Genomic DNA, 26,942 nt, shown 5'->3' with positions numbered 1-26,942 from the left:
AACAATAGTTCTGAATATCTCACCAGTTTCCCATTTCTTCCTCCCCAAAGGTCACCTCTCTTACCTGATTATTCTGGTACTTAATAGCATGTTTCTTATAAGTTTCTATTGGTATTTAAAAAGATTTTTCTCTTTATGGAGCCATGGCAGTACATTGAGTTCTACAAAGACAGCACCGGGGCAAGTGAGAGCCGGACGGGCGCTGGGCGACTCTGCGCCTCACTGAGGGAAAATAACTAAACACGGGCAAAGGAGACCCCAAGACTCCGAGAGGCAAAATGTCATCATATGCATTCTTCGTGCAAACTTGTCAGGAGGAGCACAAGAAGCAGCACCCGGATGCTTCAGTCAACTTCTCAGTTTTCTAAGAAGTGCTCAGAGAGGTGGAAGACCATGTCTGCTAAAGAGAAAGGAAAATTTGAAGATACGGTAAAGGCGGACAAGGCCCGTTATGAAAGAGAAATGAAAACCTATATCACTCCTACAGGGGCAATAAAAAAGAAGTTCAAGGATCCCAATGCACCCAAGAGGCCTCCTTCCGCCTTTTTCTTGTGCTTTTCTGAGTATCACCCCAAATCAAAGGAGAACATCCTGGCCTATCCGTTGGTGATGTTGTGAAGAAGCCGGGGGAGATGTGGAATAACACTGCTGTGGAGGACAAGCACATATGAAAAGAAGGCTGCAAAACTGAAGGAAAAGTATGAAAAGGATGTTGCTGCAGACCGAGCTAAAGGAAAGCCTGATGCAGCAAAAAAAGGAGGTTGTCAGGGCTGGAAAAAGCAAGAAAAGGAAGGAAGAGGAGGAGGAGGAAGACAAAGAGGATGAAGATGGCAATGATGAGTAAGTTGGTTCTAGACAACTCACTCCTTTTAAAGAAAAACACTGAAATGTAAGGCTGTGTAAGATTTGTTTTTAAAACTGCACAGTGTCTTTTTTTGTATAGTTAACACACTACCGAATGTGTCTTTAGATGGTCCTGTCCTGGTGGTATTTTCAATAGCCACTAACCTTGCCTGGTACACTATGGGGGTTGTAAATTGGCGTGGAAATTTAAAGCAGGTTCTTGTTGGTGCATAGCACAAATTAGTTATATATGGGGACGGTAGGTTTTTCATCTTCAGTTGTCTGATGTAGCTAATACGAAATAATTGTTGTTCTGTTAACCAAATACCACTCTGTAATTGCAAAAAAGAAAAAAAAAGTTGCAGCTGTTTTGTTGACATTCTGAATGCTTCTAAGTAAATACATTTTATTAAAGTTTTTTTCTCTTTATGGAGCATAAATGATATAACTGTTTCCTCCCCTACTACCTCTTCCCTTTCATCATCTCAACACAGCACTAGAATGACTCGGTTAAGCCAGTATTCAGTGTGGATATCGTTACAACTTTGCAAAAACAACTCCCAGTCCGCTGATGCATGTAAACTCTGATTATTTCACTTTTTCTGTGAAATGTGAATTTTTCACATTCACCCCACTCTCTTTTCTCCCAACTCTTAGAATACTTTTTTTTTTTTTTTTTTGTGGAGACAGAGTCTCACTGTACCGCCCTCGGGTAGAGTTCCGTGGTGTCACACGGCTCACAGCAACCTCTAACTCTTGGGCTTACGCAATTCTCTTGCCTCAGCCTCCCGAGCAGCTGGGACTACAGGCGCCCGCCACAACGCCCGGCTATTTTTTTATTGCAGTTTGGCCGGGGCTGCGTTTGGACCCGCCACCCTCGGCATATGGGGCCGGCGCCCTACTCACTGAGCCACAGGCGCTGCCCTTTTAGAATACTTTTTTAAATTTGTTTTGTTTTTCACTACCTTATTAAAATGAACCCCAAACTTATGGATAGTTGTATATATCTCATCAAAACATTCATACATATCAGAAGTATGAATTGCCTATTTTTGTTTTTTTAAAAGAGTGTCACTATGTCACCCTCGGTAGAGTGCTGTAGCGTCACAGCTCACAGCAACCTCCAGCTCTTGGGCTTAAGCGATTCTTTTGCCTCAGCTTCCCAAGTAGCTGGCACTATAGGCACCTGCCACATGCCTGTCTATTTTTTTTTTTTTTTTTTGGAGTTGTAGTTGTCATTGTTGTTTAGGAGGCTCAGGCCAAGTTTGAACCTGCCAGCCCCGGTGTATGTGGCCAGTCCCCTAACCATTGAGGATGGGCCCCAAGCCTAAATTGTGTATTCTTTAAGAATCTTCTCCATGACTCATTTGATCTAATCCAACTTGAAATGTTTTCTCTCCATTCCTGGCTGTCATTCTGGGATCTTTTTCTACCCTGGACACACCTTCCACCTTCTTTCTCCATTGAATTTTTTCCCCCTATAAACTGTCCTCCTCTTTAACAGCAAATCTCATTCTCTAGTGGTGTCCTGAAGATGATGACATGGAAGGTGAGGTTTTGAGAACTTACATGTCTCAAAATAATTTTAATCTGAAGACGAATTAAAAACTATGTGATTGATAATTTGGTGGCTACAATATTCTGAACTAGTAATAATTCTCCTTAGAATTGGGATCCATTTACAGCCCTTAGTGATGCTGTTGAAAAGTCTAAAATAATTCTGCTTTCTGATTTTCCTCTTCTTTAATCTATTCCCATATCCTGCCTGCCCACCACCCCTTCTAGAAGTGGGTAAGCTTTGCTTTTTGTCTTGAGTATTCTGAAATTTTCTAATAATAGTATGAATCTCTTTCACTCTCCCATCCTGGGATCTATTTGTGTATTTTAAAAAGATTAGAAGCCTGTGTCCATCATCTCAGGACATTTTCTTGCGTGACTTCATTGATTTATTTATGTATACATATGAATGAATTTTTATTTAGATATAAATTTATATGAATTTATGCCTGAATTTGTGGTATGTGTAAACCATATAGTAAAAATTGGATTGCTTCTCCCCGTTCTCCACTCCCGGATTAGAATTCAGTTTTCTTGTTTGGCTAGTTGTCGTTGTTTCATTTTGGTTTTTTGAGCTTCAGAAATTTTGTGGTTATCTCTCATGCTCTCTGTGCTTTTGAGTTTCTGCTTTTAAAGAACTCTGCTATTGTGCTACCATTTTCATGAACAACTGAAACCCTACGTGAGTGTTTAGTTCTGCATGAGTGTTCAACCATTTTTTTCTCTGAAGCCCTCCAAAAGGTTTGCAAAGTGATTTCACCCCCTGAGGAGAGCCATACTACACAGTTCATGTACCATGTTCAAATGAAGAATGAAAAAAATATTCACTCTCATGAGATCTAGTTTTTGTCTTTTTCTTTTTTTCTCTTTCAGGGAGCTCTTACACTCTCACGGAGAGCAAAGGTAGTGGTCATTTATCCTGCAGAGTCAGGGCTGGTCCCAAGCACAGGAGGCACACTCGACTCTGCTGGGTGAGTGGCAAGTCCTAGAAAGTTCCCATATCTTCTCATCTATGTCAGAACCCCACGACCTGTAATTTCCACAAATGGAAGAGAGAACAAAGGAGCCAAAAGCTTGGCCTTTTAGTCCCTTTTAGCCTTCTGCTCTTGGTCTTGCTGACCACATCAGGCTAGTGTGCTTGTCCTCTGGGTCATGAAGGCATAAAACATAGGTGAGGTCAATGTCACACAGAGAAAGAGAGGGAGTCAGAGAAACCCCTAAAGATGGACAGGCAGGAGGTGGAAGGATAGAGATTCCAGCAGGTAGATCAGCTGAGTGGTTACAGGTAGAGAGAAGTCTGAAATGAATCCAAGTGTTATTTACAGTCCCTTCAGAAGATGAACTACAGAACTAAGTGGGGCTTACTCTTCCAACTTTAGCATCTAGACCATATCCTTAGTGTGTGGAGAGTGAATGTGCAAACTGGCAAAGAACAAAGTATGACACAGGAGAAAGGGCACAAGCTTTGTAATCAGATATGTCTGTTTCAAACCTCAGCTTTGCCAGAAGCAGCAAAGTTGCTTTCACTTCCTTAATGGTACAATGCAGGTGATAAGACTTACATTGAAGCAGATTTGAGAGATAGACATGTCAGCAAGTTTCTTGGTATTGACTAAGTGCCCGTTAAATGGTCAGTGCTGTCATTAGTGATGGTGGAAATAGATGCACAGCACATCCTTAAACATAATTACTGACTGTGTCCACTGACCACACTGTCAAGGAGGGGAATTGTATTATTGGCATCGTTTAGAATTGCCAGTCAGTGCATGGTAACAAAAAGTGAGCCAACTTTTACTTGGTTCTCTACAGACTTGCCAAACAAAAAACCAGTACACTAACTTTGATATAAACAAGGAAAAATATTTTTAGTATAAACACATCCTGTGTAATATGTCAGATACAATTAATACTTTTAAAAAGTCTTCATTATTTGAAATTCAAATATTACTAGGCCTCCTGTACCTTACTTAACACATTTAATAATAAATTAGACAACCCTAAGGATAAGGAACAACCATTACAGACCTTCTTTAAATTATCTTTTCTGCTGAGAATTTAATTTCTTAAATTCTGTTTCAAGCTCAACAGCACGGACTTAGCCTGCCAAAGACTGTACTTTATCCCAGTGGCTGGATACATGGGTTCCCGATTCAGGAGGAGCCAGTGCAGCCGTAAGGAGGCCAGCATCAAAAAGGACAGTGATCAGGTAAACCTGATTGAAAACTTGACAGGGGAGCAGGGACAGACAAATCCTATTCCCTTCCCATATGACACAAACTTGCATGTGCATTAGTAGATTAGCAACACCGGTTATTAGCATTCTTCCTTCCCTCTTGCAGTCAACTCTTGATTAACTGTAGTCTTAGGAAAAGAACACCACACATAACCCAAAACGAGTCAAGAATATGCACCAGGGGACATGTGCCCTTGTCTCCGCTAAGCAGGCCCTGCCTGGTCAGGAGATACGGACTTCCATGGGCAGCTCCCCTTCCCTGCATCAGCAGCGCTCATACTCAGACCTGCCTCATACACCCTCACCCTCCAGTGCCAATTTGATATTATCTCACCAATTTATTTGCCCAGACACTTCACTTGTTCATTGAGTTAAATGAGCTAAACAGCAATGAAGACATTTTCTCCACCTTGCAGGAGAAACAACAGCAAGTGCATGTAATTTTATACAGCTAAGGTTTACCAATAGGCGAATAGTTTAGCTGAGTCATGGTAATCAATGTTAAAAATAATATATTACTAACATTTTCAAAATCATGGCTAATTTAAGAGCAGAATTTTGCCTTTAACAAAACTATATAAGTGTATTCCCAAATCTACCTACCTGTAACAGAGTAGTCTGTAACCTATGTTTTTAAACTTAATTTTACTTATAAAGATCACCAACGCATAGTCAAATAATTAAACTATTTCTACCACGAGAAACTACAATTTAAATAACTGAGTGTTAGTTGTGTTGTTGTTGTTATTGTACTGGGTTTGTGGGCCGTTCGAAGGGAATGGAGCTGAGTGAATGGATTCAATTTTCCAGCTTTGTTTGGAAGGCATTGACCATAGTTTAGAAAATCTACAAAAAAGAAACCTCTCTTTCTCAAACTGTTAGTTTCACATATATATGAATTTACATCTTCTTCTTGTTTAGATTTTGTGGTAGAATGCTCAAGTATCAGCCTTGTACATGATAGAGGTTCATCTGGATGGTTTTGAGCTAGTCTGGTCACTTCATGATCTCAGGACCTGAGGATTTAAAAATGCCTAGACATGTGACAGGTATACAGGGTGTCCATAGTTTAAAATAGACAACTATTTTAAATTACACATGACCTTTATGGATGCCCTGTACTTGCGGTTCAATATGAAATTAATCTAGAAATATTACTACTCTTCAAAATTAAGAGTTTCATGAATATTTAATCAGTTTTTATTCTTAGATATTATAATGGATTTTCCCAAATGGGCCGACTTTTTAACAACTATCTAAAGAGTTTCTGTCTCATGTTCCAATAAAATTTTTAGCTTTCCTACTTTCACAGCTAGAATGATTTTTTTTTTTAATAATAAAATACTATCATAGGACCATCTTAAACACATGTGTAGTTTGGGGGAAGTGACACTAGAATAATTTCAAAAACCACTAGTGTTATTTATTTTGGCTTTTAGGCAACAAGACATCTGACTCTGTTTACAATGGATAACACACTCAGTAAGGATGGTTAGCCAAGGAAGTATTAAGAGCAATTTGAAAAGGGCAAAGACAAAGACCATAATTGTTTATCTCAGCTCCTCCCATTAATGTCACCTAGTAATGGTTATTTAACCAACAACTGTGTTGATAGTAATATCAATATCCTTTCTTCTTAAACTGTATTTCACACAATTTGTGTTCTGTAAAATATTTCCTAAGTATCCAATGAAAGAAAGAAAAGAAAACCAATATTTCATGTTTTAAGTCGGGAAAGACTGTTTTAAATAGGGTTAAAACTTTTTTTTTAAACAAGACTTTCCATAGCCTTTAGTAATGCGCACTCATGTGCACTTTGAATCCCCGTGATATGATTTCAGTTAGAGCATTTCCAGGTTTATTCAACCATAGATCTTCTTTAGAGAGAACCAACTAACATTTCATGCAATATTGGTGGGTGCCACTACTTGGGAAATCCTACATCTATGGTCTCCGCAATGCTGTGTGTGTGGTGGAGGGCAGGGGGGTTGGTATTAACTGGTTCAATCATGAAGAAGCACCCACTGCGTGGTATGTTGGTTTCCAGTTGCTACTATACCCAATTATCAGAAATTATAATGACTTGAAACAACACAAATACATCATCTTATAGTTCTGTGTATTAGAAGTCTGACACCAGTCTCACGGGGCTGACGGTGTGGTGCTGACAAAGCTGTCTTCTTCCCTTCTAAAGACTCTAGGGAGAATTTGCTCCTTGCCTTTTCCAGTCCTAGAGACTTCCCACATTCCTTGGCTCACTGCTCATTTCCACCATCTTTAAAGACAGTGACATTGCATGTCTCTGATCATTCTTCTGTAGTTCTATTTCCCTCTGATCACGGCCAGAGAAAGTCTTCGGCTTTTAAAGATTTGTGTGATTAGATTAGGCCCACTTGGACAGTCCAGGATAATCTCCCCATTTCAGCATCAGCAAAGGCTCTTTTTGCCATGTAAGGTAACACATGCACAGATTCTAGGGATTAGGGTTTCGACATCTTTGGAGATCACTGCTCTGCCTACCACATATGGGTTGGTAAGAATGACCTGAAAGTTCTGGCCAGTAAACCAGTCCATGGAAAGAGAAATAAAGTAACTATTGCCATTGTTTGTGTTTTCCCAACTATTTCTCAGGCCTTCACAGTATTAGGGAAATTAAAAATTGTCAGTTTAAGAGTGTAGAATGCTGAACACAATATGGAACATGTTTCTAAGCACCGAGAACTTGGCTGTTTCTACAATGTAGAAAAGAGAGCACAAGTGCTCTGAGAATTAAGACACTTCACAAACACAGCCTGCTCCTTAACAACACGGCTGATTATTCCGGTTGTGCATTTTTTAGTAAAAGGCATCCTCCTTAATCAACTTTATTAAAGCTTCCCTCACTATGGAACCAGGCAGCCATGATTCCCTGTGAGGCAGGCACTATACCTGTACCATTTTACAGGTAAGAAGATGGTGATTACTACTTGGCATGATCTTACTTTCATCAAACCAGTAAAAAGCTCACATTTGACTTAAAGCCCAATCTCTGCATCCCATGTGATGCGTCTATCTGACAATCCAGGTTTGCTGTACTTCTTCCCTCTCCCTATCCCCATCGCAAGGTAAGTTCTTCCCTGTGTCTCTGATCTGAGATTCTACATATGTGGGTCTGGGAATATGTGCACATGTGTGTGTACTCAACGCACATGTGTTCAGTAACTCTGCATCATTGATCTTTTCCTGAGGCTTCATGTTTTCAATACATGTCTTTCTGTTCTGATCACCAATCACACATGGAGACTTCTGAACCAAAGGAGGACACGCCATAGTACTAAACGTATGCCTTAGTTTCAAAATGTGGCTAGATCGTCATCTGTGAAACACGGGCAAGCTGCTCGAATACCATAAACTTCCGCTGCCTCATCTTGTAAGACAGTGGTTCTCAACCTTCCTAATGCCTCCATGTATTTTCATTGTTACAAAGGGGTTGCGACCCACAGGTTGAGAACTGCTGTTTTAAGAGGTCAAAAATACTATCTGCTTCAGAGGGTCATTATAGGATTAAAAGAAATGACATATATAAAGAACCAGATAGAAGATAAATTATAGTTGATATTATTATCAATTCCTTGCTATGTTTACTTGTATAAAAATACTAGATCTTGGCTCTCTGAAAGATGCTTACAATCTTCTCCTTAAACAGGTATGATTGGTATGACCAGCAGTCATAGGTTCATACCCTGTTGTTAAGGCGTGGTTAACAATAAAAAAAAAAAAAATTCTCTTCTTAAGGGCTGTGCCTGCCTGCAAAACTAGGTCCTGATACTTCTTGAAATTTGTTAATCACATCTGGTTTAACTTTAGACATTTTCTGGGATTTTGCCAGCAGCTACGACATTTTAATGGCTACAATAAACCTCAAAGCCTCATCAAATCTTTGCTGTATGTGTGAAAATTATGTCCTCTTCAATTAAACATTCAATCTCAGCTCACACCAAGGCCTTATGGACAAGGAGGTGAAACCTAAGTGGAAACGTGAGATGAAACGGACCGCCACCATCCTGGCCATCTTGCCAGATGGTATTTAGAAGAAAAAGAAATTCATTAGAGAAGCCACGGTCTGTATTTTCTTTAAATATTTACTGGGTACCTTTCATGTGTTGAAAACACTGGCATCTCTAAAGATTAGCAGGGCATTTTTGTTTAAATATTCAATGTGTGTGGGGCGAGGGGAGTCACTTCCTCATTTGCCTTTGTGGGACTTCAGGTCTTTTGGTGAAGCCTGGTACAAAGAAGAAAGAAATGGCTAAGGCAGTATTCAGTTTTCTCTCCTGAGGCAGCTTCCACCAGCTCCAGAAGCTCTTGTATTTTTTTTTTTTTAATTGGCTGTGGAAAGTGTCAGTTGAGTACTGAGGGATTGGGAATGATACTTAAGAGGCACCCTAGTAGGTAAAATAAGGTGGAGCAAAGTGAGAAGCTTTGGGGGAAGCACTCCCTTCCCCTCCACATTGATTCTCCAATCTGCTTGCCACTTACCATTAACCTTAAAGGGATGTCCAGGGAAGGCCATCTCTGGGCAGAAAAGGGGAAAGATCAAACAGAGATCAGGTTTCTGCTCAAAAGACTATAGGAGAGGTCTGGCCAAGGCTTTTACAAGAGGCTAAGAGAGGAGAAAGGGATGACCACGAGGAACGAGCCGTGGAGTGAACAAGCTCAGGCCTTCCCCTGCTGCTGCTAATCCTGAGGACTGTCCTGATGCTGCCATCAGAGGAGGGCAGGAAAAAACTGGTAGGTGATGGCTTACTCTGCTTTATTCCAATGTGAACCCAACTCCCTTGCTACCACCATCTTACATAAAGATACACTGTCAATTCTTAGAAGAGAGAAACAAATGACCATAAGTTCACATATTGGATCCCTAAGGAAGCATCCATTTGCTTGAACTCACTCTTTCAACTACATCAATGGGAGAGAAAACTCCACACGTTCTTTTAAAAATAATATACAAGGTAAAAATATTCAGTTGTAACCACTATCCTTTTAAAGCAAGTTTTATGCCCAGAGTAAAAATAAATGGCTCTCCCTGCCACCAGGAGCAGATCTTTCCCACTTTACTTCCATTTCCAAGCTGTTCTCAGCCTAAGACTTAGGTTTCTGAGTACTCTTTCACAATAAACATTTTTAAAATGTTTATTTTATGTCTTAGTGTAAAAATATTCCTGGTTGAAGCTCTTCATTTCCTCAAGCTCTCCCTCTGGCACCCCAGGCACCATTTCCACATTAACACGCTCCCTAAATCCCATGAAGAGCACTTCAGTTGGAGTTACACCAGCTCCGGGGCAAGTATTTATATTCTTGGACAAGGAGATGTCTCCACAGTGAAAACACAAGACACGAGCAATGCCAAAGGAAAATTCCTGCCCAATCGAGACATATTTTCACCTTTTAAAAAAGCCAAAAAGAGGCTTTCGGCATTTTGTTTTCAATAATTAACAATGTAAATTAAACTACAACAGAGTGTTTACTGTGGGGTTTACCATCATCACTAGACATTAACCACATAGGGACATGTGTGCATGTGTGTGAAAGATATACACACCCACACGTACATGTATATAAATGTGTGCATGTGTGTAATATATACGGGGTGTCCATAAAGTTCATATGCAAATGCACACATACATACACATATCGAGACCCTGTACATACTTGTGTATGTGTATATATATAGAGAGAGATATATATATAGACAGATAGATTTATACATATAGCAGCGGAGTAAACTAGTTAAGAGAATGTGTGTGTTCTAACTGGACAGACTTGACTAGAGCTCAGTAAATCTGCCTGGTTGTGACTATAACTTCTCTAAGCCTCATTTTTCTCATCTGTAAAACGGGGCCAGTGCAGTTCTTGCTTTTTAGGGTTGTTTTAAAAATTATAAGAGATGCCAGTAAATGGTTGCTGCTACTATTCCATGATTACATGTTATATAGGACTATTAGATAGCAGAAAACGTAGATGTAACAAGATATCACACTAACGAGCCAATGGTCAGCACCCATAGAAGAGAGTTGTATGTAAAACAGTGTAGTAAACAACATCCGGCCTCTAAACAGTGCATAGAGATGGAACGTTCGTGAAGGCTGCAGTGTTCCATAAGTGAACTCTGCACCAACCCTGCTCCGGGAGCCAGACATACATAATTCCTTTAAAACATTTTTTAAAGTAATTTCAGCTATTATCATAATAACAGAACAGTTCTTATTACCTTCTAGTTGCCTCTTCAGTTTTCTCAAATCTTTTATGAGGTCTTCAAACTTGACTTGGGAGGCCAAAAAGAAATCTTGTGGTTCCGGCAGGGGGAAAACACTCTTTTCTGTTCCAGCTTCCTAAAAGATAATGGTGAACAGAAGGACATTATTGTTCCCAATCGTCACTTCCAGTTGAAATTCAAAAACATCAGGAAAAAAAAAAAAGCCCAAACAGCTTTTTATTGGATGTCTGAATAAGAACCACAGCACTGCTCCTTTGCTGTTCCTAAATTTGGACTTGGGACTTTGAAGTGCTTCCGTGTCCTTCACGCTATCACTTTGGTTTTGCCGGCAGTGCAAACGGCTATGGCACGTGCTAGGTTCTGTCTTGCCTCATGAATCAAGAAGAGAATTGTCAGCTCTGTCCTTATCTGGGACCCTCTACTTCCATGGAAAAGGCACAGGGGAACACGTGAAAGTACTTACATGTGAAGCCCCAGTCTGCGCTGCACATGCTAGCAATTAGAGAAGTCGGCTTTGAGGCCCGCCAGTATGAACTGGAAGGTGCTGGATAAGAAAGCAGTGCGGTGGCAGACACGGTCACCTTCCCTTCACCTTTACCCACCTTTCTCCACAGCTCACCACTCTGTGTGTGTGAGTACGACCAGATTCTTTACATATTCGAAAAGCTTTTCCAAATGTTCTTTGGCTTATCATAGGAGATATTCACTGAGGGCATATATGGTTGGGTACAGTTTTGACCAGCTCCGCAGCTATACCTAATTGAGCATCTAAGCTGAGAAGTGTCTTAAGGGACAAAAGTGTCTCTCAGGCACAGAGAAACATAAGCTGAGCCTCCAATTTCCTTTCCAGCCCAGCTCGCTTTCTCCCTGAGTTGTTTAATATAAGCTTTGTATCTTGCCTATCTCAGACGGTCTTCAGTTATCCCCCTCTCCACACCGGCTCCGCTGCCAGCTTCCCTTCATATTCCATCTTCCCTGCCGCCATTAGGACTAACTCCAAACTCTACGACTGCTTTACAAGGCACTTTAGGATCTGGCCTCTGTCTCCACCGCCAGCCTGATTTCTACCTTCCCCCAACCTCCAACTCCTTCTCCCAGACCTTTGTGAAATAATACAACAGGCCACAATCTCTTGCCTCTAGGCCTTTGTCTGTAAAACTGTCCCTTTCCCACTATTCCCTAGAGCCTCCTTATGTTTCCTTGTACATACTCATCCTTCAAGACTCAAAACGAATGCCACTTCCTAAAAGATTTTCCCTAACTTCTGGCACTCTGGTGTTTCTCCCCTTTTTCCCCAAAGAGCCCTGGACGCTTACTATTATCAACACCTATCACCATTAATTTTAAAATTGCCACGTTAGCTTGTATGTCTTCCCCACTAGACAATAAACACCTCAAAGGCAGAAACTATATCTTGTTCTTGGTACAGTAAACAACATCTGACATAATAATAAACTTAATTTTTGGTTGGTGGGCACCATTACAGAGTGCTTATAAAACACTGTTCTGGGAAGTTTGGTGCCTTTAGCAGGAGGCATCTAATTTATCACATTTTCTTGTGGTTTCAGGAATCCCTTGGACCCTTCACTTTCTGTTAAGGCATTAGTTTCACTTGAATGCTAAGAGAAGGTGTTTTTCCTCATTTTATCAGAATAAAATGTAATTATTTTTTCATCTTCCTACACTTATTTTACTACTTTAACAAACAATGGAAGTACTACCCTAGGCTGAGTGCCAAGATGGAATGACATCTAAGATGCTTACCACAAAGCTCCATGGTAATCTACACTAGAAGCATGTGGGCATAATATCTCTATTTTCCAATTTTTTTTATTATTAAATCATAGCTGTGCACTTTAATGTGATCATGGGGCACCATACACTGGTTTTATAAACAGTTTGACACATTTTCATCGCACTGGTTAACATAGCCTTCCTGGCATTTTCTTAGTTATTGCGTTAAGACATTTATGTTCTACATTTACTAAGTTCCAAATGTACACCCTTGTAAAGATTCACCGCAGGTGTAATCCCAGCAATCACCATCCCTCCGCCCATCCTTCCCCCTCCCTCCACTCTTCCCCATATTCTTAGATTATAACTGGGTTATAGCTTTCATGTGAAAGCCATACATTAGTTTCATAGTAGGGTTGAATACATTGAATACTTTTTCTTCCATTCTTGAGATACTTTACTAAGAAGAATATGTTCTAGCTCCATCCATGTAAACATGAAAGTGGTAAAGTCTCCATCTTTCTTTAAGGATGCATAATATTCCATGGTGTACATATACCTCAATTTATTAATCCATTCGTGGATCGATGGGCACTTGGGATTTTTCCATGACTTAGCAATTATGAATTGGGCTGCAATAAACATTCTGGTACAAATATCTTTGTTATAATGTGATTTTTGGTCTTCTGGGTATATACCTAGTAGAGGAATTATAGGATTGAATGGCAGATCTATTTTTAGATCTCTAAGTGTTCTCTAAACATCTTTCCAAAAGGAATGTATTAATTTGCATTCCCACCAGCAGTGTAGAAGTGATCCCTTTTCTCCACATCCATGCCAACATCTCTGGTCTTAGGACTTTGTGATTTGAGCTAATCTTACTGGAGTTAGATGGTATCTCAAGGTAGTTTTGATTTGCATTTCTCTGATGATTAAAGATGTTGAGCACTTTTTCATATGTCTGTAGGGCATACACCTGTCTTCTTCAGAGAATTTTCTCTTTGAGTCCCTTGCCCAGCCTGTGATGGAATCACTTGTTTTTTTCTTGCTTATAACGTTTGAGTTCTCTGTGGATTCTGCTTATCAAACCTTTGTCAGAAATTTTTTTTCAATCAGTCTTAGTCCTGGTTTCAGTTTTTTTAAGCTAAAAAAAGAAAATGCTGCTAAGCCAATCAGGCTGCTAGCAGCTCCTGTGAAAGTTCCTCATTTAGTGGTCAAAAGACATGATTCTAAATGATTTTCATTAAACTTCATAGACCTAGACTTGGGCAAAAACCAGGCATGAGGAGAAGGAACCTTGGAGCATGAATCACCTTTCCTCAGCTAATTGCTCATCACCACTAACCACACAAATCGTCACTTCTGCTCCTAGAGGAAAGGGCTAGTTTCATAAATCACATAATTCTATGCTCTTGTTGAGTGAAATGCATTTTGCACAGGGAAAGCCAGAGAGCACCACACAAATGTGGACTTACTTTTCCTAGCCTGGGCTATCTCGTATTTTATACTCTTCTCATTGTAAAATTTTCCTCCTTGAAATGGACTCCATTGAGTTAAGCTCTCTTCAACAGCAGTCATATTCCACAGGCAAATTTCAGTCTTCCTACACAATGTACTTGACTTGGTCAAGGCAGGCACCACCAGGATATCTGCCTATGCAAAACTAGGGTTAGGAGTGTCACTTCCCAGGATTGTCCAGGATAATTCTGCCATACTGGTACCCACTGTCAGAATTTAGGGCATATAGATATGCTGCTGCTGCTGCTGCTGCTGCTTATTTCCTGAAGTTCAACACACCTTCTCCACTCCACCAAAAAATAGTCCTTGTCTCTCTTTATAGAACTTGTTACAGTTTTGTGGATATTTACATTATATCCAAACACAGCAAATTATTTATCAGACACCTACGTAAAATACATTTTAAAAGACACAACAATGAAGTATGGAACTCCAATAGTAATGCCAAGATAACAGGTAACTGTTTATAGACACATACCAAGCAGAATAAAGCACATGATGAGAGAAATTCAAATACAGTGCTTAGTCCTCAAAAGCCAAGGCTGCAAATCCTTCCTTTAAAGGTCAAGATGTGAACAAACACTTCCCAGAAAAGGGGGCAAAGAAAATTGGACTAAGTTATTTTTTGTTATAGCTTTTTCCCTTTTACAAAAGTTATACATGTTCATTATATTCAGTAATTGAAAGAAAGTAAAAAAACCTCTTATGACTAACATTCAGAAATAATAAAACATTTTATTGTATATATTTCCACGGTTTATGTGTACTTATATTTACAAGTTTCAGATTATATAATTATGATATCTATGCTCATAACTTAAAAACTGATCAAAATACTTTCTAACGTCAGTCAACTTCCTCCTATATACTCTACCTGGCCGTTTATTATTCCAGTATATGATGCTAGCATAATTTATTTGACCTTAGTCTCAATCATTGGCTACCTATTAAAAATTTTCTAAGGACCCGCGATCGGTGCCCACCCGGACCTCTGGAAGAGATGCGCCACGACCCGCGACCCACAATTGGCGTTGGCCCGGACCCCGGTAAGAGCTATACTTTGACCCGAGCCTGCCCGGAATTCCGTAGGAGCCGTGACATGATCTGCGCCCGCCGGGCCTCCGCACGCCCTGACCAGGATTTCCGGGAGCCGCGCAACCCTGCATCCTCCATCCTGTACACTCCCTGCCTCCACACCAGCCCGCTAGTCTAGCCAGGGACTCTGGTAGCCACGTGCCCTCTGGAGCTCTCCCTGCCTCTGCCCAGAGCCCTTCTCCTGGCCAAAGACTGCTGGAGCCATGGGCCCTCTGTGCCACAGTCACTGGGTGCCAGGCACTCCCAGAACCATGTGCACCACCCCCTGACCTGTTGCTGGATCCGGGTGTGTCACACTCCAGAGCTGCTCCCACCACCAGAACTCCCTGGCTGGGGCAGCCCCAGAGGAGCTACACAGGATCACTCCCTATAAAGATCCACCAACAATACAGTGATCCTGCTGGGGTCTAATCTTGGAGAGACACCTCCCCAACTCCGAGGATGGCCAGAGGCAACGGTGAAAAACAATCATGAGGTGAAATCAATGGAAAAACTCTGGCAATATGAATAATCAGAGTAGATCAACTCCCCCAAGGAACAATGGGGCAGACACAACACAAGATCCTATGTACAAACAAATAGCTGAGATGTCAGAAATCAAATTCAGAATCTGGATAGCAAATAAGATCGAATTAGAATTCCAACCAGTAACCCAAAAGATGTCTCAAGAATTCAATGAATTCAAAGACCAAATGACCAAATATTTTGACACGTTGAGAGAAGAAGTTGCAGCCCTCAAAGATCTGAGAAACACAGTAGATTCCCTCAGTAACAGAATGGAGCCAGCAGAAGAAAGGATTTCAGACATCGAAGACAAAGCTTTTGAACGCTCCCAAACTCTCAAAGAGGAAGAGAAATGGAGGGCAAAAACAGATCATTCTCTCAGAGAACTCTGGGATAATTCAAAGAAAATCAATATTCGTCTTATAGGGATCCCCGAAAGCGATGAAGTGGCTTCACAAGGCACAGAGTCTCTTCTCCATGAGATTATGAAAGAGAACTTTCCAGACATGCCAAGAGATTCTGAAATTCAGATAGCAGACAGTTTCAGAATTCCAGCATGACTCAACCCGAATAAGACATCCCCCAGACACATCATAATCAATTTCACTAAAGTTAATATGAAGGAGAAAATTCTGAAAACAGCCAGACGAAAGAAAACCATTACCAACAAGGGGAAGAATATTAGAATAACTGCAGATCTCTGTGCTGAAACCTTTCAAGCTAGAAGAGGATGGTCATCAACTTTTAATCTCCTAAAACAAAATAACTTTCAACCAAGTATCCGGTACCCAGCTGAGCTTCATTTATGATGGAGAAATTAAATACTTTAATGACATTCACATGTTGAGGAAATTTGCCACAACTAAACCAGCTCTCCAGGATATTTTCAGACCTATCCTCCATAAAGACCAGTGTAATCCTCCATCACAAAAGTAAACCCACCCAGAAAGTTTTCATCAAATTCCAACTTCCACAGTCGCAAAAGGATTAAAAATATCCACCGGACTCTCGAAAGGCTTATCAGTATTCTCAATTAATGTGAATGGTTTAAATTGTCTTCTAAAGAGGCATAGATTGGTTTACTGGATACAAAAACTCAAGCCAGATATCTGCTGCATACTAGAATCTCATCTTATATTAAAAAACAAATATAGACTCAAGGGGAAGGGATGTTCATCTATACGCCAGGCAAATGGAAAGCAGAAAAAAGCAGGCATTGCAATCCTATTCGCAGATGCAATAAGCTTTAAACCAACAAAAATAAGGAAGGATAAGGATGGACACTTCATATTTGTTAAAGGTAATACTCAATATGATGAGATTTCAATTATTAATATTTATGCACCCAACCAGAATGCACCTCAATTTATAAGAGAAACTCTAACAGACATGAGCAACTCAATTACCTCCAGTTCTATAGTAGATGGAGATTTTTTTTTTTTTTTTGTAGAGACAGAGTCTCACTTTATCGCCCTCGGTAGAGTGCCGTGGCCTCACACAGCTCACAGCAACCTCCAACTCCTGGGCTTAGGTGATTCTCCTGCCTCAGCCTCCCGAGTAGCTGGGACTACAGGTGCCCACCACAACGCCTGGCTATTTTTTTTGTTGTTGCAGTTTGGCTGGGGCTGGGTTTGAACCCGCCACCCTCAGTATATGGGGCCGGCGCCCTGCTCACCGAGCCACAGGCGCCGCCCGTAGATGGAGATTTTAACACCCCTTTAGAAGTGCTAGATAGATCCTCCAAAAAGAAGCCAAGCAAAGAAATTTTAGATTTAAACTTAACCATTCAACATCTGGACTTAACAAACATCTACAGAACATTTCATCCCAACAAAACTGAATACACATTCTTCTCATCAGCCCATGGAATATACTTCAAAACCGACCATATCCTAGGCCATAAATCTAACCTCAGCAAATTTAAAAAAATAGAAATTATCCTTTGCATCTTCTCAGACCATCACGGAATAAAAGTTGAACTCAATAACAACATGAATCTCCATACTCATACAAAAACATGGAAGCTAAATAACCCTATGCTGAAGGATAGATGGGTTATAGATGAGAATGAGAAGGAAATCACCAAACTTTTGGAACAAAACAACAATGAAGACACAAACTATCAGAATCTCTGGGATAATGCAAAGGCAGTCCTCAGAGGGAAATTTATAGCACTGCAAGCCTTCCTCAAGAAAACGGAAAGAGAGGAAGTTAATAACTTAATGGGACACTTAAGCAACTGGAGAAGGAAGAACATTCCAACCCCAAACCCAGCAGAAGAAAAGAAATAACCAAAATCAGAGCAGAATTAAATGAAACTGAAAACAAAAGAATTATACAACAGATCAATAAATTCAAAAGTTGGTTTTTTGAAAAGGTCAATAAAATAGATAAACCTTTGGCCAACCTAACCAGGATAAAAAGAGTAAAATCTCTAATTTCATCAATCAGAAATGGTAACGATAAAAAACAACAACAGACCCCTCAGAAATTCAAAAAATCCTTAACAAACATTACAAGAAACTTTACTCTTAGAAATATGAAAATCTGGAAGAAATCGACTAATACTTGGAAGTACACCACCTTCCAAGACTTAGTCAGAACGAAGTGGAAATGTTGAACAGGCCTATATCAAGTTCTGAAATAGCATCAACTATACAAAATCTCCCTAAAAAGAAAAGCCCAGGACCAGATGGCTTTATGTCAGAATTCTACCAAATCTTTAAAGAAGAACTACTACCTATATTGCTAAACCTCTTCCAAAATAAAGAAAAAGAAGGAATACTATCCAACACATTCTATGAAGCAAACATCACCTTGATCCCTAAACCAGGGAAAGACCCAACAAGAAAAGAAAATTATAGACCAATATCACTAATGAATATTGATGCAAAAATACTCAATAAGATCCTAATAGAATCCAACAACACATCAAAAGAATTATACACCATGACCAAGTGGGATTTATTCCAGGGTCTCAAGGCTGGTTCAACATACATAAATCTGTAAATGTAATTCAGCACGTAAACTCAAAAATAAAGACCATATGATTCTCTTAATTGATGCAGAAAAAGCTTTCGATAATATCCAGCATCCCTTCATGATCAGAACACTTAAGAAAATTGGTATAGGAGGGACATTTCTTAAACTATATAGAGGCCATCTACAGCAAACCCACAGCCAATATTGTATTAAATGGAGTTAAATTGAAATCATTTCCACTTAGATCAGGAACCAGGCAAGGTTGCCCATTGTCTCCAATGCTCTTTAACATTGTAATGGAAGTTTTAGTCATTGCAATTAGGGAAGAAAAGGCAATTAAGGCTATCCACATAGGGTCAGAAGAGATCAAACTTTCACTCTTCGCAGATGACATGATCGTATATCTGGAAAATACTAGGGATTCTACTACAAAACTTTTAGAAGTGATCAAGGAATACAGCAATGTCTCAGGCTACATAATCAACACCCATAAATCTGTAGCCTTTACATATACCAACAATAGCCAAGTCGAAAAAACAGTCAAGGACTCTATTCCTTTCACAGTAGTGCCAAAGAAGATGAAATATTTGGGAGTTTATCTAACAAAGGACGTGAAAGATCTCTATAAAGAGAACTATGAAACTTTAAGAAAAGAAATAGTTGAAGATGTTAACAAATGGAAAAACATACCATGCTCATGGCTGGGAAGAATCAACATTGTTAAAATGTCTATACTACCCAAAGAAATATGTAATTTTAATGCAATTCCTATTAAAGCTCCATTGTCATATTTTAAAGATTTTGAAAAAATAATACTTCATTTTATATGGCATTGGAAAAAACCTCGAATAGCTGAAACATTACTCTTAAATAAAAGCAAAACAGGAGGATACATGCTACCAGACCTGAGACTATACTATAAATCGATAGTGATCAAAACAGCATGGTACTGGCACAAAAACAGAGAAGTAGACGTCTGGAACAGAATAGAGAACCAAGAGATGAATCCAGCTACTTACTGTTACTTCATCTTTGACAAGCCAATTAAAAACATTCAGTGGGGAAAAGATTCCCTGTTTAACAAATGGTGCTGGGTAAACTGGCTGGCAACCTGTAGAAGATTGAAACTGGACCCATACCCTTCCCCATTAACTAAAATAGACTCTCACTGGATAAAAGATTTAAACTTAAGACATGAAAATATAAAAATACTTGAAGAAAGTGCAGGGAAAACTCTTGAAGGAATCAGCCTGGGTGAATATTTTATGAGGAAGACTCCCCAGGCAATTGAAGCAGTATCAAAAATACATTACTGGGACCTGATCAAACTAAAAAGCTTCTGCACAGCCAAGAACATAGTAAGTAAAGCAAGCAGACAGCCCTCAGAATGGGAGAAAATATTTGCAGGTTATACCTCTAATAAAGGTTTAAAAACCAGCATCCACAGAAAAGTCAAACGTATTCGCAAGAAAAGAACAAGTGATCCCGTCTCAGGGTGGGCAAAGGACTTGAAGAGAAACTTCTCTAAAGAAGACAGATGCACGATCTACACACACATAAAAAAAAAAAAAAGCTCATCATCCTTAATCATCAGAGAAATGCAAATCAAACCTACTCTGAGATATCACCTAACCCCAGTAAGAGTAGCCCACATAACAAAATCCAAAAACCAGAGATGTTGGCGTGGATGTGGAGAAAAGGGAACACTTCTACACTGCTCTTGGGAATGCACACTAATATATTCCTTTTGGAAGGATGTTTGGAAAATATTTAGAGATCTAAAAATAGACCTGCCATTTGATCCTATAATTGCTTTACTAGGTATATATATACCCAGAAGACCAAAAATCACAATATAACAAAGACATCTGTACCAGAATGTTTATCGCACCCTAATTCATAATTACTAAGTCATGGAAGAAACCCAAGTGCCCACTGACCCATGAATGGACTAGCAAATTGTGGTACATGTATACCATGGAATATTATGCAGCCTTAAAGAAAGATAGAGACTTTACCTCTTTCATGTTTACATGGATGGAGCTGGAACATATTCTTCTTAGCAAAGTATCTCAAGAATGGAAGAATAAGTATCCAATGTACTCAGCCCTACTATGAAGCTAATTTATAGCTTTCATATGAAGGCTATAACCCAAGTATAGCACAAGAATATGGGGAAAGGCCAACGGAGGGGAAGGGAAGGGAAAGGTTAAGGTAGAGGGAGGGTAATCGGTGGGGCCACACCTATGGTGCATGTTAGAATGGGTACAGGCAAAACCTACTAAATGCAGAATACAAATGTCTGCATACATTAACTAAGAAAATGCCATGAAGGCTACGTTGAACAGTTGGATGAGAATATTTCAGATTGTATATGAAACCAGCACATTGTACCCCTTGGTTGCACAAATGTACACAACTATGACCTACATAAAAAAATTTTTTTTCTAGTATTTTGGCATTATTGATAATTATAAGCCAAATAGTAATGGAAATCCTTAGTTATTTAGTGTAAAAATTCCTAGGGAGATTATGCATATTTTAAGATTTTGATACAGAAAGGTGAAGCCCTTGCTTGCTGATTTAGCACATCTGTATGAATTAGGAAAAGGTACCTCCTATATAGAGAGGCACAGCTCCATGGACAAACTTCTTAACTCACAACATCCTTTACAGGATATATAATTTGGTGAGTCAAAAACAGACTAGATGTGGGTTCCATTTGACCTAGCGACTGTAAACAGATTATAACTAATCCACTATACTTAATAGCTCTAAGACAGGTTTGATCAATTCACATTGCTTATTCTATATTCCTAGTTGGTAATTTATATCTTCTACTTGTCTTTTGTAAGTTGCCTGTGGTGTTTTTGCCACTTCTTTTTATAAGAAATGATAAGTTCTCCTTTTCTTGTTAGTTCTTGAAAAGTCATTATTTATTAGGCCGCACATATTTTCCCCTGTATATTTCCTTAAGTAATTTCTGACATATTAAAGTGTTTTTCAATTTTAATCAGGAATTAAAGTCTTATGTTTATGCATCTAAGATTGTCATTCTTGTCTTTGATGGTCTCTGCCTTAGACTGAATGCTGTGACACGACTTTGCAACCCCCAGATTGGAAAACTATATACCACTATTTTCTTATATGCCTTTTATTCTTTGTTTCTGCCTTTAACCTTGTTCTTTAGAGATTTACTTTGGTCTTTGGTATGAGGTCAGGGAGATAATTTAATTTCTTCTGCTACCCAATTACTTGAAATTTCTACATTATCACATACTTCACACATTAATTTAGATCCATTTCTGGGATTTCCTTTCCCTTTTCTTGACTTTTTGATCTGTTATTCTATCATTCAACATTTTAAATCATTAAGGCTTTATAATACGCTTAAATACAGGAATGAATGCTTTTTCCCTTCATTATATTTTTAATCCTGATCAAATTTTGCCCAATTATTTTTATGTATAGTATTTAAAATCATTCTGCCAGTTTCTAAGATTGTCTGGAATTCTGACTAGAGAGTATAATCTGTCATTCTATTATTTTATTGTGATAATTAACCACATCATATGAGATACATCCTCTATTTTTAAATGTACTGTTAACTATAAGGGCGATATACAGTAGATCTCTAGAATTTTTCTATCTTGCATGACTGATGCCCTATGTTCACTGAACATCAACTTTCCATGTCCATTCTACTTTCCATTCTTGTAAGTTTGACTATTTTAGGTATTTACATAAGTGTAATCATTCTGAATTTGTCCTTCTGTTACTAGTTTAGTTTCACTTAGCACAATGTCCTAAAGGTTAATCCATGCTGTAGCCTATGACAGGATTTCTTTCTTTTTATGGTTGAGTATTTCATAGACCATACATATAGGCCACATTTTCTTTACCCATTCATCCGTTGATGGACATTTATGTTGCTTCTATATCATGACTATATGAATAAAGTTGCTATGAACATGGAACATAAATGTCTCTTTGATATCCTGGTTTCAAATGTTCTGGATAAATACCCAGAAGTGGGATTGCTGGACCACATGGTAGTTATATTTTCTGAGAAACAACCATACTGTTTTCCATAGAAGCTGCACCATTTTTACATGCCTACCAATAGTGCTCAAGGGTTCTAGTTTTCCCATACTCTTGTCAACATTTTTTTCCCTAAGTAATATCAATGCTAATATACTAGAGAAGATAGCTTACTACAGTTTTGGTTTGCATTTGCCTGATGATTACTGATATTGGCTCCTGTTGGCTCTTTGTCTTATTTGGAGAAATGTCTATTTAAGCCCTTTGCCTATTTTTTTAAATTGGGTTGGGTTTTTTCCATCTACTTTATATTTTATCTCTCAGTAAAATTATATAAATGCCCTTACAAGGATCTGCTTGTGGTTAAGTCTATAACACATATATTGGTAATGTTACTGGGCACCTTTCCCCCAAAGATCTTTAAATTTAATATTTCTGATTAATGAGGGAAAAGGGAAGTTTTTTTTTTTTTTTTTTTTGTAGAGACAGAGTCTCACTTTATGGCCCTGGGTAGAGAGCTGTGGCCTCACACAGCTCACGGCAACCTCCAACTCATGGGCTTACGATTCTCTTGCCTCAGCCTCCCAAGTAGCTGGGACTACAGGCGCCCGCCACAACGCCCGGATATTTTTTGGTTGCAGTTTGGCAGGGGCTGGGTTTGAACCCGCCACCCTGGTATATGGGGCCGGCGCCCTACAGATTGAGCCACAGGCGCCGCCCAGAAAAGGGAAGTTTTATACAAAAAGACTAGGGATAAAGTTGGTTTCAGTCAGGGAAAACATCGGAAGTAAAAATATGTTAGTAAGAAAGCGCAGGCTATGTTTGGCAAACAGCAAGTCCTGAGTTGGCTCCCAGAATATGTGCAGAGGGAAATTATGAAAGATAAGAATTAAAGTGAGTACTGCCTTAATTGGCTTGAAAACGGGGAGCCATTTTTGTTTTAAGTAAAAGAAGTCACATGACCAGAGCTATGTAAAGAAGGTGTGGGATGGCCTAAAATGATAGTACTTAGAGATGGGAATGTGAGCTGCAGCCCCTGGGAGCTGTCTTACAACCTGAATAAGCTGGTGTCAGCAGAGAAGAAAAACAGGGAGAGACATCAGATGGACAGAGAATAACCAAAGAGGAAAACAAGGCTTCATGGCTTAATAACCCCAAACTAAGATATCCTTCATAGGAATGAGGGAGAAGTTTGGAGACAGGAAGGAATGATCAGCCTGATTGTAGATATAGAGAGAACAGTTAGATAAGCCATGAGGGTAGGAGAAGTTAGGAAAGAGTTCATCAGCGCCTAGCTTGTCTTCTGGATGAAACTGTAGACCTTTCGAAAAACAAGTCCCTGAAATCTGTACTTTTCTGCCATCAGTGTAAAACTGTTTACACGGACAGATGGGTAGGTATCCTGATGACATTTTACTTTGAGACTTTTCCCATTCATTATTCTTCATTTAACAAGAAGGAGTAAAATAGAAAACTGCACTCAGATGGATTCTGACAGAAATATTTATTTCCAATTGCAAATGTCATCTAAGCAGAACAGATACAATTTTCAAATTTCACATCTTCAACTTGTTCACAGAGGCATTACAGATAAAATATTGGGTATTCTTGTGCTGTAATTCCCTACATTTTGCTGTTATCATCAGAATCTAGTTTCTTCTATAACCAATAACTGAGTGGATCTAGATTTCATAAGGAACCTCGCAATCTTGTCTTAAGAAACTGAGGTGACTGGCGGCCCTTTCACAAGCTGTCGGTTGAAAATCGGTAGATTTATGCCCCTAAATAAAGCTTCCCTTCACAGAAGTCAACTAGACTCTCTTGGCTTCCAGTGTACTCCTCTGTAAACCAAGCAGGCTGGAGAGCTGTCAAATTCTTTGTTAGACTTGAAACTCATCCATGCATTTATCCATCATCCAATTTCTGAATGCCAACAACATGTGAGAGTGGAAACCCCATTAATGCAGTTTTCCACATAATGGCATTTCTTACCTGATCATAGTAACGCAGGTAATACTTCACGACATAGTCCACCAGATTAATTCCATTATCCTAGGAGAAAAAAGAGAAACATAAATGAAAAATATTCCCGTGAGGCTGCCACGTCATATAGTTGAGAGCTGAAATCTCAGGCTGTGAAACTTCTAATTTGTGAAACTTGGCCCTACTTCTGCTTGATACTGGCAGGATTTTCTTTCCTCCTCTTTGTCCCCATTCTTTTGTTACGCTAGCTATACAAAGAAATTACACTAAACATCCTTAGTGGAGATAATGGCTGAAAAATTTTTTAAATGTTCCCTAATATTTTCTGGTGTAAAGCCAAGACAGGAGGAGGTGGGGAGTGCTAAAGAAAATCAGAGACTAGAACAGAAAACTGTCCCTCCCTTCCCACCTTTCAAAAAGTGTGCTTTCTTAATGGCGTGAAAAACAATCAGGGCCAGCTTAAAAGGAGCACCATGCCACTTTATGACCCTGCAAGGCCAGGCAAGCAGGCCCTCCCATAAGGCGGCCTTTGTGTCTTGTTCACAGGGGTCTAATTCTAATTTGCCTGTGTGTTTCCCTTCCCTCCACCCCCCCTTACCCCCCAAGGGATGCCTAGATATGGACTGGTTATTTCTAAAGAGGTAGCTCTGCAGGGGTGTGGAGCCAAATGATAATCAGGCTCTGAGAGCTGGACAGTAGACCCTAGGCCCAATTGTTGTTGGCCAAAGAATAACACAAATGCTCAGCTCAACTGGTGATTCAGCATTGCTCTGCCACTCAGGACTGAGTAAATTATAAGTAGCCACCACTAAATTCAAACAGCCTTCAGCCTTTGCACTACACTAACTCTGTATGCTGTCTGTTTTATTCCCTCACGGTGGGGAGCTGTTTAGTACCTAATGGTGTATGTGAGAGCAAACAAAGATGGGGGATTGTGTCATTGAAATTAAGGTCTAACATGAAAAAACCTACCTTTATTCAAAAGTCAAAAGAAAGCAAAGAAAAAGAATATATGCTCTAAAATACATGACTGTTGTTGGGGGAGAATAGAAATATATGGAACAATCTGGAATACTTTTCTTGTTTTAAATCAAAGGTAAAGAAAGAAAATAATGGCAGATCATAGAAACTCATTATGAAAAATAATAAATACCCGACTCTTGACATCCTTGAGTTTGGGCAGAATTTCTAAGCTATATCCATCAGCTTGTCCCCGAGTCCTGTTTCCTCCATTCATATAGTTTCCAAAAGCCAGAATGAGGGCTAAAATATCCTTCACACTCTTCATGTGCAGCAAGCCCTGTGACCGCAAACACCCAATATTATGGACCTGAATTCCAAATGTACCCAGGTTCATTCAACAATAAATATTTATAGAGTCACCACAGACTTATTTTGGTGGCTTGTTACCAACAGAATTAAAAATTGGTGAAATAAAAAATATACTTTACTAAGGCCTAAATGTTGTTAAAAATACATTACCCCCCACCTCGTTTTCTACCCAGTCAACAAATTAAATGACATCTGTTTTAATACTAAGGATTAAATATTAGCATTTATATTTTCATTTGTGCCAGCTTAATTTTTAATACTTATTTTAAAGTATAAGTTGTAAGAAGAGAGTTGGTATAGTTAGGCTTAACCATTGATGACTTCTAACTAGAAAGATTTTCTTTTTAGGATATGTCTCGGGAAGATGTATCTATATGAACAATAAAATTAAATTTGGAGTAGATATATCCCTGGCTTTAATCCTCAGGAGTGAATTATAATACATTTTAAGGCCATAGGCCATGTGTTTATTAAATTTATTAAACTTAAGTTTACTGTTAGCTGCCTATTAATTTTTATAATTTCAAGCGGCTTAGGATTTTCTTTGGCTCTCTATCTCACCTACTTTTTCTTTTATGTATTTATTTTTAAATTCAAGTCAGATTTTCAAACTAGAACTTCTTTTCTTTCTGTATAGTCTTACTGGACTTTATTGTCCTTTACTTTAGGGCAAAGAAAGCAAACAAAATTCAGCTCCCATCAGACTCCTGCTCCTGCCCTTTCAGATATTATTAATGGTAAGGCTTTATTATGCTTTATCGAAATCTCTTATGTCTTAGCGAAATAATCATGTGTCCATAAGCAACTAAGTATTACAGACTTTGTAGAGAAGAATATCATGTTAAGAGCATAGGCTAACTGTGG

General features: G+C 39.1%; 1 protein-coding gene across 2 annotated transcripts in view; it reads right to left on the bottom strand.

Annotated features, from left to right (window-relative positions):
- The window catches only part of FMN1 (formin 1), a 417,492-nt gene that overhangs the window by 134,052 nt on the left and 256,498 nt on the right, over positions 1–26,942 (bottom strand). For both annotated transcript variants that reach the window (XM_053594041.1, XM_053594043.1), the window contains 3 exons: positions 25,900–26,046; positions 24,756–24,815; positions 10,884–11,004 (listed from right to left, as the gene is read on the bottom strand). In XM_053594041.1, the coding sequence (XP_053450016.1) occupies positions 10,884–11,004; positions 24,756–24,815; positions 25,900–26,046 (328 nt within the window). The remainder of the gene's footprint in view (positions 1–10,883; positions 11,005–24,755; positions 24,816–25,899; positions 26,047–26,942) is intronic.

This window comes from Nycticebus coucang, chromosome 6 (assembly GCF_027406575.1).
Source record: "Nycticebus coucang isolate mNycCou1 chromosome 6, mNycCou1.pri, whole genome shotgun sequence".
NCBI classification, from domain to species: Eukaryota; Metazoa; Chordata; class Mammalia; order Primates; family Lorisidae; genus Nycticebus; species Nycticebus coucang.
The sequence above is the reverse complement of the archived record's forward strand: the minus strand, read 5'-3'. Positions and strand labels throughout refer to the sequence as shown.